The following is a 17,094-nucleotide window of genomic DNA, read 5'->3' as shown; positions in this document are numbered from 1 at the left end:
GTCTACAATCTATGTTTTTCTAAAGATGTGAGCGACTTCCAGGATAGTATCGTGTAAATGTTGAACAAAAAGACTTCGTTCAACATTGGCACGATCGTATTCTGGAAGTCGCTCGCATCTTAAGAAAAACATAGATTGTAAATCGACACAAGGTGTGCTGTGACTGGCAATCTTTCCTGGCGAGAGTTAAACGTTTTATTTCAAGTAACATGTGATGTTTGCCGGGTTAAATGTTTTTACTTCAAATAGTTTTCATTTTCTTTATCAAAAAAACAATTAGTTACATCACGTGATTATTTACCACCTCTAATTGAACACTGGGTGATTCCCAAGTAAAGCAAATTATAACTGAGAAGTCTATAGAAGCTGTCATGTTTCAACACGATATAAACGACGATATGAACGTAACTAATTACATGTACATGTGTTAAAAATAAATGGTATCATTTAAATTATGGTAGTATTAATTAATATTTCACATTTTCTTCACGATTGTTTTTTGTTTCGCGTATCATACTCTATGGAAAGTGCTACAAGCAATTTAAATCTTCCATCAATTATAAATAATAATAATAATAATAATAATTGTACTAAATAATAAAAGTAATAAAATAAATAAGCAAAGTTCCCTCTACCCAGTATTTATAGCCACCAGTTGGAATGGTGCAATCAACAAAACAAAAATATGCTGCAAATTTATGTAGAAACGTTTTTAATATGAACTAAATTATTACAGAAACATACTACATCAAAGATATTGAAATTGTTACAAAAACACGAAGCTGTGATGGTTCAGAGTTTAATCCTAAATCGAATGATAACAAAAAAAAATTTCCCCTTAAATAATGCATCTACTTTTGTGTCGTAGATCCGTTTTCTTTAGGTGCCGACTGACTGCGAGATCTTGACTTTCTGTCACCTGTTGCTGAACGGCTGCGTCGCGCAGAGTCCGAACGTGAATGTGATCTGGAACGAGAACGACTACGCGATCGAGAGCGAGACGCACTTCTGGATCGACTGCGCCGATCACGAGAACGGCTACGTGATCGCGAGCGAGATCTGTAAATACACCGAAATAATACAACTTCAATAAGACGGGGGCTTAAATAAAATTAATTTTAAATAATCTATAAGTAGTCTATGTAGAAAATGAAAGTAAATTGTATCTTGTCCTTTATGTATCTATGGAGATGTAGAAGAACCATCACTATCTGTAGCGTCTGTTGATTCGAGCTTTCAGCTACGAACTAAACTGGAACAATACTCACCCTTGCTACGTTTAATTTTTTACCAATCATTAATATTTAAGGAGATTAATTTGATTAATTAAATTTTTACCATGTCTTTGAGCTCGTGAGATGTGAAGTGAACAGTAGGTAGGTAGTAAATCAACTAGCGTACGCCCGAAAGAGCTGATAACTCACTGGCTCACAGTAGTCTTATGAAAAAAGTAGTCGTGTGCAGAGCTCATCGTAGTACTCTACCTGGTGGCTGTCTACGCAGTCAGTGGGATGCAAACGCGAGACGTGAACGATTCTACTATATACCTATAACATGGCAGTACTGTCAGCCAATCATCTCCATTTATACAAAGCGTCTTTATAATTGCAACTAGTTATGGAAATTTAAAAAAATGTAATCAAGAGGGGGCATTCAAATTATAATAATTAATTTACTTATCATTGTAGACTATGTTACAGAGATATCAAGAAAGATTTTGCAAAACCCCAACAGTTTTTAGAGTTGTGAGAACATAGAACACACCGGCAGCAATCACTGAAGGCCTATTTCAGTCATCTAATAACAGGAAATAAGTACCTACACGATGTTATTCAAAAAGACCATCTCGCTCTCTGTATTTTTATTATACTTCATTGAAATCACTATTAATGAGCGACAAAAAAGGAGCTCATGATTTTGGACTTGATGACAATGGTCAAGGGAGTAACGGATTTTTTTGGTCAATACTTGTCGACCAGAAGTGACCTTGTTGCTCATATTGGTGGTTTATTTAAATTTGTAATCCACTGGGGGTAAATCCACAAGTTTGTTTTTTAATTGGATCATTTTTTTAAATTATATAAATCAGGATCAAGGGCACAAAGGCAGTTTAAACTTTGCTTGGAATGTGGATTTCGATTATTTATGGTGTTGAGCACATTTTTCAGTGACTTAAAATAACATAAGAGATAACTTAAGCGCTCACTTGATTTTATAATTCCAAGGCAACAGCGATTTTTCAAAAAAGCATACTTTTATCGTCCCTCATTTTTGAACTTCCGAAATTAAGAAAATTTGAAGGATGATTTGTATGTACTCGTAATTTTAATCTGCACAAAAATATCTAAAGTAATTAGGGAGAGAATATTTGACCACTACGGATTTAGCATTATAATAACCACTCCTGGCTAGAATATTAGCTGAACAAACTTGTCAAGTCTGTTAATTCCAGTTGGAAAAAAAAAACAAAACACACGCAAATTTTTGAACTTTTGAAGGCGTAATTTTCAAAAATATATTTGCGTATGTTTATAAAGTAGAGTCATTACTCCAATCACTTCCAAAGTAGGTAAAAATATTCTAAAAAACAGATTGTTTAATTATGGCACATGCACTGTATGTATGGTACTGCTTTGAAACAGTCGCTTGGGACCATTAAAAAAAATTAATTAACTAACATGATGAATAATAAACCTGTTGTAAAATTTTGAATAAAGTGGGTAAAAATGACTTGCATATGTACACAACAGCAACGATAGTTACAAATTGTTCTATCATTAATATGCGATATTTAGTTGCCTTTTGCCATAATTAAAATTGTCATTGTAAAAATTGTTTTTAAGTCTGGGAGGTGACTGTAACAGAATTTTGGATCTGGATAAATATCGTCATAAATCGCTTCTTAATTTAATGTTACTAAACTTGCTTATTGCCTTGAGAAAACTACTGTAAATCGTTTGGTATAGATTCGAACAAATTTACAGGGTGGCTCTATATAAATTCAACTCTGATTAACTTCCCCCTCTCAACAACATCTAAAATGCACCAACTTTACATTTTCTAATGTGAAAGCCCGCCCAGTTGCAATGTACATTGGGACGCAAACGTCTTCATTAAACAAAAATGAAAAAATGGTATTAAAGCATTGATCGTTGAAAATTTCAAATAAACAAATCGTGAAGCTCTTTAAGGAAAGGCTCATACCTGCGACGATTGCGCTTGTACCGGTGGCAATCGCGCGCATAATGGCCTCGATCGCCACATTCATAGCATCTATCATCTGGATGAAAAGGTCTTCCGCGAGATCGAGGAGGTGGACCTCTGTACCTACCACTCCCCGCCTTTCCGTTAGACATCTCTACGCGAGCCCGTCTTCCACAAATTGTACGCCCATCTACATAGGGCAGAGTTAAAAGCACATCTCACCAGAACCGCACTCACCTAAACCACGTATAGCATCTTCGGCGTCCCGAGGGTCCTCGAATTCGACAAACGCAAAGCCAGGTGGATTTCGAGCGACCCACACGTTACGCAGGGGTCCGTAGTAACCGAATGCGTCCTCAAGTTCTTGCTTCGAGGCGTTATTACCTAAATCACCCACGTATATTTTTGTTTCGGAACCGTAGCGCGACATTTTTTTCATGTATAATGAAAAAGGTGAAGGCGATCGATAAAGCAGTGTTAAGGACGCACCCCGGGCGTCACCTCCACTCTCGGAAACTACGCATAATTTGACGGTTAAGTTTTACAGATGGGCGTAAAAAGTAAAATAATTACCTGTAACGCAATTGATTATAGCTTTAGACAGCAAAAATCGGCAAGATTCTAAAGGAAATTGGGATTTAACCACAGCGGTTCACTCACCCTAACATTAAAGCTTCAATTCAAAGATTGCCAACCGCACAACAACAAAATTACCAACACTCTTTTTATGTTTGTTTTGAAACGAATACCATTGGTCAATTTAAATCCCGCTTAATTCAAATTAATGACAAGTTCACGCAACAATTAAATGCAGGAAAATTAAATACAATTCAAACGTATTCCGTCAATTTACTTATCGCGCCACGAAATGAGATTGTCTTTATTGCGACAATATCCAATTTGAATATGTGTAAATTATGAAGGTCATATTGCAAAGTTCTAGTGATGGTACAAAACTAGTATCTCTCCATAATTATAGGCGTGGTTCAAGTTCATTTTGAGTAAACTAAGCAAATTACACAAGGTAATCATATCCTATTTATTATAGTGTATTAGATATTAATTAGTTAGGCACATTTGCTTAATTCTAAAAATATTGAATATACGCAGAACCGGATTACGCACATAGCCCATGGGCCATCGGCCCCTTGACCGCACCTGCGAGACGTAAGGTGTTTTCTCTCCATCATAATTCTTATAATTATTATTCAATTAAATTTGATACGCTTTTGGTTAGTATAGTTTATGTTCGTAACAAATATTATGTTGTCCACAAACCTATGCAGCTTATCCGCAAATTAATTTGCCGTTGGAGTATTTGATAGATTTAAAAAAATCATAATTAAATACATTATTGCGAGGTTCAATTAGATACCAACTTCAGGAAGGAAAGTAGCAGAGGTGGCAAGCAGTTTCCTAGGTGGGGCTTAAGAATTCAAGTAAAAAGGTTTTGCCCTACGGCGAGTAACTTCCGCGCATCTTCCGTGAATTGCCCAGTACTTTCGAAAAGGCCATAGCTATGTGCGCTATATTTTGGTTACTAGAGAGGCATCTTTGGTTAAAATTTCAAAAAAATCTCGCCATAAATAAAAAAGTTAAGAGAGAAAGAGAGAGAGAAGCATCTATGGTTAAAATTTCAAAGAAATATCTTCATAAACAAGGAAGTGTGGTTATAATTTCAACAAGATATAAGTTGACTTTGCGCAGTTTAATCGTCAAGATTTTCCTTGGCTCAGGTGTCAGAGCTATACGCTACCGAATGCAAAAATAAACGAACTAAATATCTTGAAAACGTACGAGTACCTAGTTAAGGGTTCGGACAGACGGACGGACAGAGAAAGTGGCTGCAATAGCGCACCCAAATTCGTTGGAAAGTGCGCTAAAAACGATCGCGAAGTTTTTATTCAAAATAACGGCAATTTTTGATTTTTCAAGTTATTAAGGTTTACTGAGTATCCTCTCCAAATCAACTTTTTGTGTTCTTTCTTTTTTAAAGGCTAGAACCTGGATGTATCATCATGATAAGAACCAGACGATTTTTTAAATTTTAAGTGTAAATATTTCTAAACTATCTGCTGATACCATAACAGTTTCATTGATAGCATTTGTTTTTGTTCAATGTTTACTAGTCTGTTATGGTAATGTCATTTAAGTATAGGTTTACAAATTCGAATAATAGTATATTATTCAACGAGTGAGAAAGTTGGCAATTATTCACGAAGATAAGATTTGCGCCACGAGTCGAAGACGAGTGGCGTAATTTATCTGAGTGAATAATGCCTTTCTCACGAGTTAAATACTATACTTTTTCTACTTGTATTCAATAATTACAGTAATAATAACATTATGCATAATGGTTTTATTATGTCATCAAACAATTGACAAAATCAGCAATGTACGTAAAATACGGAGAAGTTAGAATTATATCGTCGTCACTGCTCATCATGCTTGCACTACTGTCCATTTTCACGTAATTTTCACAAAACTGATTTCTCGTAATTTGTTTGATTGACATTAATGTTTGACAGCGATCCGAGATCTTGATTTTTGCTACACATATGTTTCCAAGGCAACCCTACAATGTGAGCTGAAGAGTAATGACAAACTCGGAATACGATTGGCTGACAACAGTTGAATAATGAAAACATATTGAATAATAGATAACTTTCTCAATTAAAAACGCATCAGTATTCTACCTATTATTTAATATGAGTAGAAAAAATCACATAATTGCAGTATTTTAAATTGATATAGGTAGGTAATCATTCCCAGAATAGTCAAAATTTTCCTAATTTGTTTACACAGTTGTACAGTTATTGGAGTTAATAACCACAATCCATATCTTCCAGTCAACAACAAAATATATTGTGATGTAATTTTACAATGATAAGTAAGGTCAAGTAATCTAAAAAAATAAACATTATCTTATCAACGTGTGCAACTACGAAATACCTTTACTTAAATTAGAATAAATCAGTTGATGAACTACAAAACCTAGTTTTAGAGCCATGGCGTTGGATATGAAAGTGTTGCCTATTGAATGTAAACCGTTACATGTTCCACCCCTTGAAGAAATTGCAGATGGTATGAGTGCTAAATTTTGACTCGTTTACATGCAGAGGTTGTAGTTTTAAACAAGGGACTGAAGAAACATTTTCAAGATGTCAAAGTTGAGGTGGTCAACTGCCCTGATCTTACACAAATGCCTTTTACATTGGCCAATAAAGGTTTGTCGAATAAATAAATTGAAATTGGCTTCAAAAATGAAGTCTCAATGTTAATCTAGGTTTAAATGGTAACACTCATATGATGGATGTTGGAGGACCTCCTTACCTTGTACCTTTCGTACAATATGACAAGGTGTATGATTTGTGCGATATTCCCGATGTAGTAAAAATGAAGTCAGCTTTCATAATAGGAGCAGGTGCAGGTCCACATCCCTACGCCACCGTTAATTGTGAGGTAAAAGTTTTACAATGCAAATACTTTGCGAAGCATAACATTCCCACAGGCAATTATGAATATCAATATCGAAAATAGTTTAGTCAAACAGCAAACTCGTATCGTTAAAGTGAACCAAACAGACGGAACGCCTGTGCAAGAACAACTCCCGACAACAGAAACGCGCTTCGCATTACTTGGGAACTTTTTCATATGCGAAGGAAAACCTGGGCAGGTAGTAGCAAGTCTTAAATTAAACTGGTGCAGTGTTAGTTTAGGTTCTGCAAGTTCATGTAAAGAAGCGAGTCGGCTGCATGGATTTCATTGCGAGTATACGAGGTGTACTGGCTGATCATTACGGAAATCGAATTTTAGGTAACCGTTTTTAATTTTTTCATTTCTGATTATCGGCTTCCCTAATTATTTTAGAGATAAGGTGTATTTAGGTATTTTGTATAGAAAAAAATTACAAATCCATGCATATACTATAGTTTTTAATTTTTTCAACTTTGAAACCAAGAAATTATATTGCTAAAAACTGGCGCTTTTAAGAAAATCAGTGGTGCCATGAGATCAATGAAAGCTAACTAATGGCAAATGCAGGCGCTTTTGTTTTTTTTCCATAATTCCATGGCATACATGACTTTCTAAACGCGACAGTTTTTTTCTCTACAAAAAACCTAAAAAGACTTTATATCTAAAATAATTACGGGAGCCAATAATCGGAAATTAAAAAAATGATTATTGAAATTCCTATGGTGCGTTCGTCAAGTCACCACCTCGTACAGGCGACCCACGTTAAGCAGACGCATTAGCACAATGCGTGGTGGCTCAGTTGAGGCAAATTCAAATATTCCCAATGGCGGCGTTACTGGTAGAAATTTTGGCCGAACGTTAAATTACTAAGAGACGGCTGCGCGCTGGTGCTTCAACTTAACGAGAGTCGCCAATACGAGACTAAAAATTTTGCATTTTCATTATAGGATTAGGTGGTACCTTTCTATTGAGGGAGGGAAAAGCGAAGCAACACGTAATGCCCCACTTTTCGGAGACAGCTATAAACTCCGACGATGAGATTAATCAGTGGTTAAAGTTTTACGAAATGTCCGCACCTTTAATCGCCAACGGCACTCTTATTACCGGCGATTACGTAAGCGGGAGTTAACTGTCTCACTTTTTCAATCCTCATTTTCAGGACCTCGATTTGCGAGTGCAGCATTTTCACAGCTTCAGCTATCACGGAGAAGGTGGCCATTATCATATCGACACCACGCCCGACACGGTCGAATACCTGGGGTACTTCAATTTAGCCCAAGATATTTATCGGGTCGATAAACCTGAACACACCCATAAAGTGGGAAGAGATTAAAATTGTCAATAATAAATTCTATGGGTTTAACTTTTTTTAATTGTTTCAGTCCGAGTCTTCCACTTGGTATTTAATTGGCTGTTTACTCTTTGATAGAATCACCTTTAAATCGCAGTTATTACGGTTCCACACTTCCCAAGCAAGGAGGTGTTTTTTTAAGCTTTCTAATAGCCAAGATGTGTAGGTGAATTCAATTACGGCAATTCCCAAGACGGAACTGAATCCTATTATTTGTGGTGAACCAAATCGTGTGCTCGTAGATTTTGTTGCGGCAGTGCACAGTACAGACAGAGTATACGTGGATAAAACTGTTGCTGCAGTATAAATAACGAAACCAACCAAATCTAGCGCCATATCCCAAAATCGTTCACCCGGATTTAATATGAAAACAAGAACCGATTTTAGTACCCCATATCTACGGGTAACAAGTTTTAGAACGTTAACTTGGATGGCTAGTAAACCTAGGTTCTCGAACTATCGTGTAATGGTATTTGCATAATTCGCAGTGACTGTTGGAGGATTCCTTCAACCACTTTTCCAGGCAGTCCATATGGGCCAATGCTATCGAGCCACGACAGCGACATGGCGAAAGTAAATCGCCGATACTCTCACCGCCATGGCAAATTCTGCAGATATTAAACCAATCGGAGCTATCCTAAAAGCATCGATTACGGATTCAGAAAGACGGAAACCTTCGCACCCTTCTGTCTACCACCGATATGTATATATTGTTACGTTTGCACTTAATATGACCTCCATGAGCCGTACTATTGACTGAAAGTAGTGGTCGCGTCAGCACCTCCACAGGTTTCAATTTTTCATCCGAACTCCCATCACTAATAATCTCTGCTTCTTCGTTTGACTCCACGGATGACGAAGAATCGGCTGCTTTAGATGAGAAATAAGCAGTGTCCGTTAAAATTCGTCGCTTCTTTAAAACGTCATTACTCTCAAACAACTTGCTTAAATTATACACACTCGAGACAGATCTTTTCATGTACGGTCCAACCGCTTGACTACTACTTTCACCCTCCAAGTCTTCCACGTAAGGTACATTTAATTTTAATTGGCTCGCCGCGGATTCACTTAATACAATGGAGACGACTATCTTTTTCTGCTGTTCTTGAGAACGTGGCGAAATGTCTGTGTTTTTTATTGCGTTATTAGTCATTCCCAAGAACAGGATTTTTTTATACTTTTATAATTTTTTTGGGGTAAATGTCAAATTTCCTTTTATCATTAGCATTCTTGATATTACAGATGTTTTTTGCAAACGGTAGGTAGCGACTTTAGACAAGGACAGAGGTAGTGACAACACCCGCCGTCGTTATTTCCTATCCAAGGCAATTTGCTGTGGTTAGCCGCATACGCGATTCTGCCCTTTACTTATCTAAAACAATTTGTTGATTTTTTCGAAATTCACCTTTTTAATTAATATTATTTTATTTCGAAATTGAAAGCACACTTGCAGCAAATAATAAATTTGTGATACTTGTTTACTTTCTGGTATACTTTTGTTTTTTATTATCACAGCCTACTCCGATATATACCTAACCATGTTATTAATGAATGGGTAGGTACTTTTGTCAAACTATGGGGACAGCCTTTATAAAATTTGAAGAGAACACAAAAGACAATCGAATAGCGAAATAAAATAGTGGTAGTTCCATTTGAAAAAAAAAATAATTATGGCATTTTGAACATTGAAACAAGTAAAAATATGCACGATGTTATATTTACCAAAATACATTAATTATTGACATCGTAAAAATGGGACACCCTGTGCATTCAAAAATAATTTCTGTAGATCCACAACCATATACAGGGTGGTGACTTGAGTAACGCATCAATGTAAAATTCATAACATGCGATTATTGGCTCCCCAAATTATGTTTGAGCAAAAATGTATTAAGGTTTTTTGTAGGAAAAATTTTTTACGTTAATCAACCGTATTAGTTTTCAATTGTTTGCATAATAAAGATGGAAAATTGGAAAAATAAAACCCCCATCTTTTTCAATAATCTGTGATGCCATGGAATTTTATAATACAAAAACTATGCCAATATCCGCCATGCCATGGAATGTCAGCTATATATTTCTTTATATTATTTTGTACTCTATACATATTAATCTGTTGTTGTCCTGTAATTGGAAAATGTATTTTTTTTCTGTTGGACATTAATTATTATTATTATTATTATTATAAAACAAATCAAATTCTATCAAACAGTATTTATTTAGAACAGCGAATTCAACATAAAGAAAGACCAAATTACTAAAAACGGTTTCCTAATATAACAATTACAATAAATGTTCAAATAAGTCACCATTAACTGCAAGACAAAAAGCAAATCGATCATACAATCCATTTCGAACTGCTACTAATTGACAACTGGATATCTTTTTGTTTTAGAAAATTCCATGGCATCACAGATTATTTATTTTTCCAATTTTCCGTCTTTATTATGCAAAAAATTTAAAACTAATACGATTGATTAGCGTAAAAAAATTTTTTCTATAAAAAACCTTAATACATTTTTGCTCTAAAATAATTTGGGGAGCCAATAATCGCATGTTATGAATTTTACAATGAAATCCGTTACGCAAGTCACCACCCTGTATAGTTGACATTTGCACAAAAGATTTTTAAAAATATTTTTTACCAGGTATCAGCTAGAAAAGACCGATGCATTGTTGCAGGTATATAACCAAATACTATAATATTGAATCAAATATTTTAATGGCTCTTTAAAAACTGGGAAATTTTGTTAATTGTAACATTTGGCTCTTCCGTTTCAATAGGTTGCCGACCCTGGGCACAGTATATTCAAAATGTGTACGTACAGGAAGCAAGTGACGATTTATTTAGTGAGTACTTATATATAAAAGTGCACAGGGTGCTCCAAAAATAATGATTCTGCAACTCTTAAGAGAACAGAAACCCCAGTGTGTTGACAGCAGATGGCTAATAAAATAATTTTATTACTAATCATTATAACACAGACAGTAATCGGTAATCTTTACATCAAATTAGTGTATCACAAATATTTAAGAAAAATTCTACTAATTACCATATTTATCACCAGCATTTGAATTTAATCTAATACCATTTACATACAGAGTTTAAATTTTTAAAACATAACAATTTGCAGAATTTATTTCGACCTTATCGTAACTACATAATAATACCTACACATAATAATTTTAATAACTCACGCTTTAAAAGTTCGCACCACCCTACTGACAAACTGCCGACAAATCGGACATTCTGCCAGTTGTTTACCGCATTGTATGCAAGTAGCAACGTGACCGCATTCTAGCAAAACACAATCGAGTGGCGCGTCCATGCAGATTTTACATAAATTTTCAACATTGGCATCTTCGAATGCTACAAAAGTCTCCGTAAAAAAAAACATTTACCTATTAGTAAAAGCAAACCTTTATCTTTGTACTGATTATTGTCAAGCCACAAGCGTTGTGCACGATCTAAAAGTTCTGACTTCTCGACGCACCCTTTAAAGTCAACCCTATTCAAAGTTAGTAATTCCTTCAATTGTTTTATAGACAACTCATTCAATTGTTCTATGCTATTAAAATCGGACAGTTTTGGATACTTAGTTGGTGGCGTAGGTTCCACATGAGTCGCTTGTTGGTTCTTAAATTATGTTGAAAACTTATTAAGTTGTAACCCCTACTAATACAATTAGCAAATCTGTTAATACCATTATTTGATAGGAGTACCAACAATTGAACAAAGGATCAAAATGATATTAAATTTGGAAAAATCTATACAATGGCACTAGTTAGACCACCAAAGTAGATTTGGTCCTAAGATCCCATTTGATGTTGTAAAATAATGGTATAACAGATTTGTCCATTGTAGCAGTAAGGATTGCAACTTGAGCTGGATTCACATGCATACGAAATCCGACGATACTGTAATTCGAAAGGTGTATGATTGGTCAAAAATTTCAAGCCTGACATTTGAAATTGTTGACCCATCACACGCCTTTCGGATTACAGTATCGTCGGATTTCGTATGCATGTGAATCCAGCTTTAGACAGCCTCTCATTTAAAACACTTACGCTTGAACTTGTCGGCTGAGAGTTATCCATATAGGTCTCGGTTCGTACGGATGTGTTGACAGAAACATTGTTTTGTTGCCCGAACGGCACTTCAGTATTGAGGAAAGTGTGAAAAGTTTGGCCTTCGAAGGCAAAATTGTTTTGCTCGGCCTCTTGAGGACCGATCTTTCTACCTAAATTGTGAAGTGTACTTTCTGCGTAGCCTACAATTGACAAAATTCAGGATTTCATTGTAATGGTTACGTGAACTAACTTCGCATGTTGTTTATGTTGGATTTGAGTTGATTGATTTGGTCTTGGCCTTGTGCTGCGATGTTGGGCACGGAACCGCTTAAAACCGATGCCAAACGACTTTGATTTTTTTTATTACCTGCGGGAATTGCACGTCTATAAAACAGTTCAACTAGCTCAGATTTCTCTACAATGCGATTTGTTTAATGGTTTTTACTCGTCAGTCCGGAATCTGTTTACCGACTAAACCGTGAGTGGATATATGATTCTTATTTAAATAGTCTTGCAAATCTTTCGATCTCAACTCCATTAACTTTTCCCGTTCGGGAGGTCTTTTGTTTAAAACCACGCATTTATCACAGTATAAGACTCTGCAAGGAAAACCTATAGTGTCCTATCATATGTTTTCATCGTTAATACCCTTGTGTTTTCCTTAAACACTTTGTACAATAATACATCTCACAGTCGGAACACTTTATTTTCCATGTTAGCAAAGTGAATTCCGTGTTACATTTGGTACAGGGCATTTTAACTTTTGTCTCACTACAATTTCCTACTCTCAATCCATTCTTGAAATGTATTCAACTTAAACGACTAGATTGCTTACTTATGACATCAAATCATTCGATGCAATGACTCATCGATTTAGAGAAATGAGATTTTTAAAACGACGGGTAAAGCATTAAAATATAAAATGAAAAAAATATAACTAGCATAACATGACGTTATTTTGTAACCTAAAACGCAAATGGTGCTTGGTGGTGGTTACATTACCATAGCTTCAAGACGTAGTGGTTAAAATTACGCCGATTTCATAAATGCAGTAGAAAATTGCAAAATCTTAATCGTCTTTAAACGATGCAAGTTTCATTGCAATTCTTGCCAGCAGTTCATTGCAGCAATAAATTCCACGAAAAATTGCATGGTGTAATCACCGCATCTTTTTTGAATAATTACTGCAATTTTCGCTTTACTGCTGCAAGAATTGCAATAAAAATTGCATCGTCGAATATGACTTTTGTATTGCAGTTAATGGTGATTTATTCCAACATTTATTGTAAATTGTTATATTAGGAAACCGTTTTTAGTAATTTGGTCTTTATTTATATTGAATTCGTTGTTCTAAATATAACACTTTTTGATAGAATTTCATTTGTTTTATAGCACACATTCCATGGCTTGACGGATATTGGCGTAGTTTTTGTATTATAAAATTCCATGGCATCACAGATTATTGAAAAAGATACGAGTTTTATTTTTCCAATTATGCAAAAAATTGAAAACTAATAGGGTTGATTGACGTAAAAAATTTTTTTCTACAAAAAACCTTAATACATTTTTGCTCTAAAATAATTTGGAGAGCCAATAATCGCATGTTATGAATTTTACATTGAAATCCCTATGATGCGTTACGCATGGAAAAAAACGAAAAAAAATGAAATTATACATTCAATGAATCAAAGTAGATGTACCATTATTATCTATGCACTTTCGCCATTTTATAGCTAGTTTAATAGTTCCATTGCTGAAGAACATGGGGACGAGGGACCGAGAATCGACAAAATTTTTGAAGGTGGCGAAATTTCGAAATAAGTAATATCAGATGGAGCAAGTTCTGAGAAGTATATGGTGGGTTCTGAGCAGGGATTGGAACCGGAACCGAAAAGAGTCGGTACCGGATCCGCTTGCCCTGACTTATTGATACCAGTCCCGTTATTATTAGTGCCAAAGAACAGATATTTTTCGTTTTATATTGGTGCTCTTGAAATTTGGTTTTAAAGTGTTTGTGTGTTAAAAACTTTTCGTAAACTCAACATACTGGTTATTATTATTAACATAACATTGGTATAGTAAACGTAATCGCGCTCATGACGTATGACAAAAAAAGGTTGCTGGTCAAGTGTAAACTTTGCCATGCTGAGATTTAGGTAACATATAATATTTTATGAGTGACAAATACGAAAGAGTACATACTCTTTGCTAATACCAAAAATAAAGGTAGTCGAATCAGAAACAGTACAAAGAACACCATAGCTCAACAAGATGATGCTCACAGATTTTCACTGCGAGGTTTCGTCTTTGAAAAACTATCATCAACTTCATATTTTTTATGGACCAGAAAAAGGTATGTGCATACTGTATTGAGTAGCATTTTTCATTACGAATACAACGATGTATGGTATAATATGATTCTTTATTATGTCATTTAAAAGAACCATCAATGAATTATTTTGATATTTTGTCAACGCCTACTACACCAAAATGTTAAAAATTGTTTATTAATTAAGTCACAAAAAGGCTTCTTATTAAATTTTTAACATAACATAAAGAATAATATTGTGCCATACATTGTTGTATTCGGCAAAAAAATGCTACACTATGTACTTTTTTCTCGTGCATATGAAAATATTGTTGATGATGGTTTCTTAAAGACGAAACGTTGCAGTGAAAGTCGATGGCCACGATCCTGTAGAACTTAAGTGCCGATAATGAGGAAGATATATTTCTTTTGTGATACATTTTCAAACAGGGTCAGAAAAAATAAATACGAAATTGTTTAATTTCAGATATTTTCGAATATCTTTAATTGGAACTGATCGGAATTTTAGAATTTTACTTTACTAGGCCCTAAAATACGAAACTTTTTTTCTAATTTACCCAACTGTGTATCTCTTATATGATTCTACAGAGGTATAGTACGAAACCAGGCCCGGCCTATAGTATGGGTCCCAACCATAAATTGGAACCGGTACTGAAACCGGAACGGATTCCAGGTATAAAATCCTCACTTGAAACCTAAACCGTTATTCAATAAGTTATGATCCGGAACCGATACCGACACCGTTACTATTAGTAAGTTGCAATTGAACCGAAAAAATATGATTATGCAAAAGAATAATGTAAGTACTTTAATTTTGTGTATTATTTATTTTCTATAATTAATAATAATAAAAAACTGGAACCGGAACCGAAAATTACTTAAGCCACAGATCCGGAACCCTTATGGCCGTTTGCACCGACAAATTTAAGTGGTGCTTAGCTTAAAATCCATGGCAACCATTGTCGCAATAATCGTTGCCATGGATTTTAAGCTACGCTTAAGCTAAGCACCACTTAAATTTGTCGGTGCAAACGGCCATTAGCAAATAATTATATCTAAATAGTGCGGAACCGGAACCTATATTTCATATGAGTTCCAATTCCAACCTTTGAGTGAGATATCAATATTAGAGAGAGAAGGAGTAGGGTGTGATTATGTAATATGTACTGTACAACATGGGTGTACTAAAAAGCCTTAATGCCCTAGTATATTTTAAGGAAGGTAACAAAAGTTTAAGTAAAGAACAACTGGAAGATTATTTCGAGTACAAACTTCTATTTAAACATACAAAAGTTTTCATGAAACAATTTATTCCTAAACGAACGCTCCCTTTATATTTCAACTGCAAACCTTCCTTTAAAAACGGTTTAAATCGATCTTTGTGTAACAATTATACATGAGGTATATCAGTTATTGCTAACGTTCCTCATCTTGGAAACAAAAAAAAAGATTCAATTCATAAAATAAATCTGTTCTGCTTTGGTCTCTTCATAAAATCGGTATGGCTATAAATTCGTATATAACTCTCGCCAGGAAAGATTGCTGGTCACAGCACACCGTGCGTCGATTTACAATCTTTGTTTTTATTAAGATGCGAGCGACTTCTGGAATAGGATCGTGCTAATGTTGAACAAAAAGTCTTTTCGTTCAACATTGACACGATACTTTCCCGGAAGTCGCTAGCACCTTACGAAAAACAGAGATTGTAGATCGGGATCAAGTGTTCTGTGACCGGCAATCTTTCCTTGCGAGAGTTATAGTCATAGCGTTGAGTGAAGGATAGATCCTTCACTCAACGGTCATAGTGTATAGTAGGGATGTAACGGAAGCAGTTGTATCGGAACCGAATTCGGAAGCGGACTTTTTCAATTTGGTTTATCGGAACCGAAATCGGAACATTAAAGAAGAGACATGTCACATCTTAAATTACAATACCAATATGTAAATAGAACAAATTAAGTGACTCGATAAGAAGTAAATTATACTCAAGGAACACAAGTGCAAAGGTAATCAACAGAAGGCATGAGTTCCCCACGCCACAAGTATAAACATATTTGTACGCAAACGCACTAATTGTGGCAGCACCGACCCTGTCCATAAACCTCCGATATAACATCGGATTAAAATTTGTCGGAACCGAAATCGGAATCGAAAGTGCAAAATTAATCGGAAGTTTCGCTCTTTCGGAATCGGAACCGAAGCTCCGTTACATCCCTAGTGTATAGTATACCATTAAATAAGTAATACTTATTCAATGAGAGTACCTATCAAGTAAAGTGATTGATGCAATGAGAGACGATTTCAATGAATTATTGCAGTCAATACACGTTAGTTAAATTATTGGGTATCGGCTTCCAGACACTCATGCAGGTTACATTAGTTTACTTCAAAGGCAAATTTTCATGACTGGTTAGTCTCTTTATCAGGACAGGACTACAAAAAGTCAATACAATAAATTAGAATACATTAAAATCTATACTTACAATATATTAATTAAAATTAAGAGTGAAAGATGACATAACAATTATAGATATTAAAATTTGGAAAAGGCATGGCATGGCCTACATAATAAAAAATGACCCTCATATGTGGTTGACATGAAAGTGACAATTGATAAATATTTATATTGTTGGTAACACAAATAGTTCAAAGATGGCGTTAA

At 35.0% G+C, this 17,094-nt stretch overlaps 4 protein-coding genes and 1 long non-coding RNA gene across 7 annotated transcripts; 1 reads left to right on the top strand and 4 right to left on the bottom strand.

Moving 5' to 3' along the window:
• Positions 1 to 695: 695 nt before the first annotated feature.
• On the bottom strand, positions 696 to 4,004 carry LOC116175702 (serine/arginine-rich splicing factor 7-like). The gene is made up of 4 exons (XM_031493947.1): positions 3,778 to 4,004; positions 3,442 to 3,720; positions 3,205 to 3,394; positions 696 to 1,059 (listed from the first exon to the last, which is right to left on the bottom strand). The coding sequence occupies exons 2-4, from the start codon at positions 3,641 to 3,643 to the stop codon at positions 852 to 854; spliced, it is 600 nt and encodes a 199-aa protein (XP_031349807.1). The 5' UTR covers positions 3,644 to 3,720; positions 3,778 to 4,004; the 3' UTR covers positions 696 to 851.
• Positions 4,005 to 5,958: 1,954 nt separating this feature from the next.
• LOC116175700 (E3 ubiquitin-protein ligase MARCH3-like) lies at positions 5,959 to 9,702 on the bottom strand. 2 transcript variants are annotated; one of them, XM_031493945.1, is made up of 4 exons: positions 8,993 to 9,702; positions 8,715 to 8,902; positions 8,476 to 8,669; positions 5,959 to 8,429 (listed from the first exon to the last, which is right to left on the bottom strand). In XM_031493945.1, exons 1-4 carry the CDS (start codon positions 9,183 to 9,185, stop codon positions 8,060 to 8,062), a joined length of 945 nt encoding a protein of 314 aa, XP_031349805.1. In that variant the 5' UTR covers positions 9,186 to 9,702; the 3' UTR covers positions 5,959 to 8,059. The 2 variants fall into 2 exon arrangements, with proteins under 2 accessions (XP_031349805.1, XP_031349804.1); XM_031493944.1 differs by having other exon boundaries at positions 8,715 to 9,698.
• On the top strand, positions 6,147 to 8,049 carry LOC116175701 (ester hydrolase C11orf54 homolog). Its single transcript, XM_031493946.1, has 7 exons — positions 6,147 to 6,288; positions 6,333 to 6,431; positions 6,491 to 6,666; positions 6,716 to 6,880; positions 6,924 to 7,020; positions 7,629 to 7,795; positions 7,841 to 8,049. Exons 1-7 carry the CDS (start codon positions 6,213 to 6,215, stop codon positions 8,012 to 8,014), a joined length of 954 nt encoding a protein of 317 aa, XP_031349806.1. The 5' UTR covers positions 6,147 to 6,212; the 3' UTR covers positions 8,015 to 8,049.
• Positions 9,703 to 10,617: 915 nt separating the features above from the next.
• LOC116176856 (E3 ubiquitin-protein ligase rififylin) lies at positions 10,618 to 13,089 on the bottom strand. 2 transcript variants are annotated; one of them, XM_031495665.1, is made up of 7 exons: positions 12,939 to 13,089; positions 12,752 to 12,874; positions 12,572 to 12,702; positions 12,354 to 12,518; positions 12,101 to 12,303; positions 11,453 to 11,669; positions 10,618 to 11,402 (listed from the first exon to the last, which is right to left on the bottom strand). In XM_031495665.1, exons 2-7 carry the CDS (start codon positions 12,856 to 12,858, stop codon positions 11,227 to 11,229), a joined length of 999 nt encoding a protein of 332 aa, XP_031351525.1. In that variant the 5' UTR covers positions 12,859 to 12,874; positions 12,939 to 13,089; the 3' UTR covers positions 10,618 to 11,226. The 2 variants fall into 2 exon arrangements, with proteins under 2 accessions (XP_031351525.1, XP_031351524.1); XM_031495664.1 differs by having other exon boundaries at positions 12,752 to 13,085.
• Positions 13,090 to 15,687: 2,598 nt separating this feature from the next.
• On the bottom strand, positions 15,688 to 17,051 carry LOC116176504. Its single transcript, XR_004146457.1, has 2 exons — positions 16,916 to 17,051; positions 15,688 to 16,865 (listed from the first exon to the last, which is right to left on the bottom strand). It is a non-coding gene; the product is annotated as an uncharacterized LOC116176504 (long non-coding RNA).
• Positions 17,052 to 17,094: the final 43 nt, after the last annotated feature.

The sequence above is a fragment of the Photinus pyralis genome, unplaced genomic scaffold, assembly GCF_008802855.1.
Source record: "Photinus pyralis isolate 1611_PpyrPB1 unplaced genomic scaffold, Ppyr1.3 Ppyr1.4_LG7, whole genome shotgun sequence".
Lineage (NCBI taxonomy): Eukaryota > Metazoa > Arthropoda > Insecta > Coleoptera > Lampyridae > Photinus > Photinus pyralis.
The sequence above is the reverse complement of the archived record's forward strand: the minus strand, read 5'-3'. Positions and strand labels throughout refer to the sequence as shown.

What these genes read in the sequence shown, in the direction of transcription:
- LOC116175702 (XM_031493947.1), bottom strand. Translation starts at nt 3,643, where the DNA reads ATGAAAAAAATGTCGCGCTACGGTTCCGAAACAAAAATATACGTGGGT. An exon ending in AGATGCTATACGTGGTTTAG is followed by an intron (nt 3,395 to 3,441) that starts GTGAGTGCGGTT and finishes TGCCCTATGTAG; the next exon opens with ATGGGCGTACAATTTGTGGA. An exon ending in TACAAGCGCAATCGTCGCAG is followed by an intron (nt 1,060 to 3,204) that starts GTATGAGCCTTT and finishes GTGTATTTACAG; the next exon opens with ATCTCGCTCGCGATCACGTA.
- LOC116175701 (XM_031493946.1), top strand. Translation starts at nt 6,213, where the DNA reads ATGGCGTTGGATATGAAAGTGTTGCCTATTGAATGTAAACCGTTACAT. An exon ending in ACGCCACCGTTAATTGTGAG is followed by an intron (nt 6,667 to 6,715) that starts GTAAAAGTTTTA and finishes ACATTCCCACAG; the next exon opens with GCAATTATGAATATCAATAT. An exon ending in GCGAAGGAAAACCTGGGCAG is followed by an intron (nt 6,881 to 6,923) that starts GTAGTAGCAAGT and finishes GTGTTAGTTTAG; the next exon opens with GTTCTGCAAGTTCATGTAAA.
- LOC116175700 (XM_031493944.1), bottom strand. Translation starts at nt 9,185, where the DNA reads ATGACTAATAACGCAATAAAAAACACAGACATTTCGCCACGTTCTCAA. An exon ending in TATCGGTGGTAGACAGAAGG is followed by an intron (nt 8,670 to 8,714) that starts GTGCGAAGGTTT and finishes CGATGCTTTTAG; the next exon opens with GATAGCTCCGATTGGTTTAA. An exon ending in ACGATAGTTCGAGAACCTAG is followed by an intron (nt 8,430 to 8,475) that starts GTTTACTAGCCA and finishes TGTTACCCGTAG; the next exon opens with ATATGGGGTACTAAAATCGG.
- LOC116176856 (XM_031495665.1), bottom strand. Translation starts at nt 12,858, where the DNA reads ATGCCCTGTACCAAATGTAACACGGAATTCACTTTGCTAACATGGAAA. An exon ending in ATCCACTCACGGTTTAGTCG is followed by an intron (nt 12,519 to 12,571) that starts GTAAACAGATTC and finishes ATCGCATTGTAG; the next exon opens with AGAAATCTGAGCTAGTTGAA. An exon ending in TAATCAGTACAAAGATAAAG is followed by an intron (nt 11,403 to 11,452) that starts GTTTGCTTTTAC and finishes AGACTTTTGTAG; the next exon opens with CATTCGAAGATGCCAATGTT.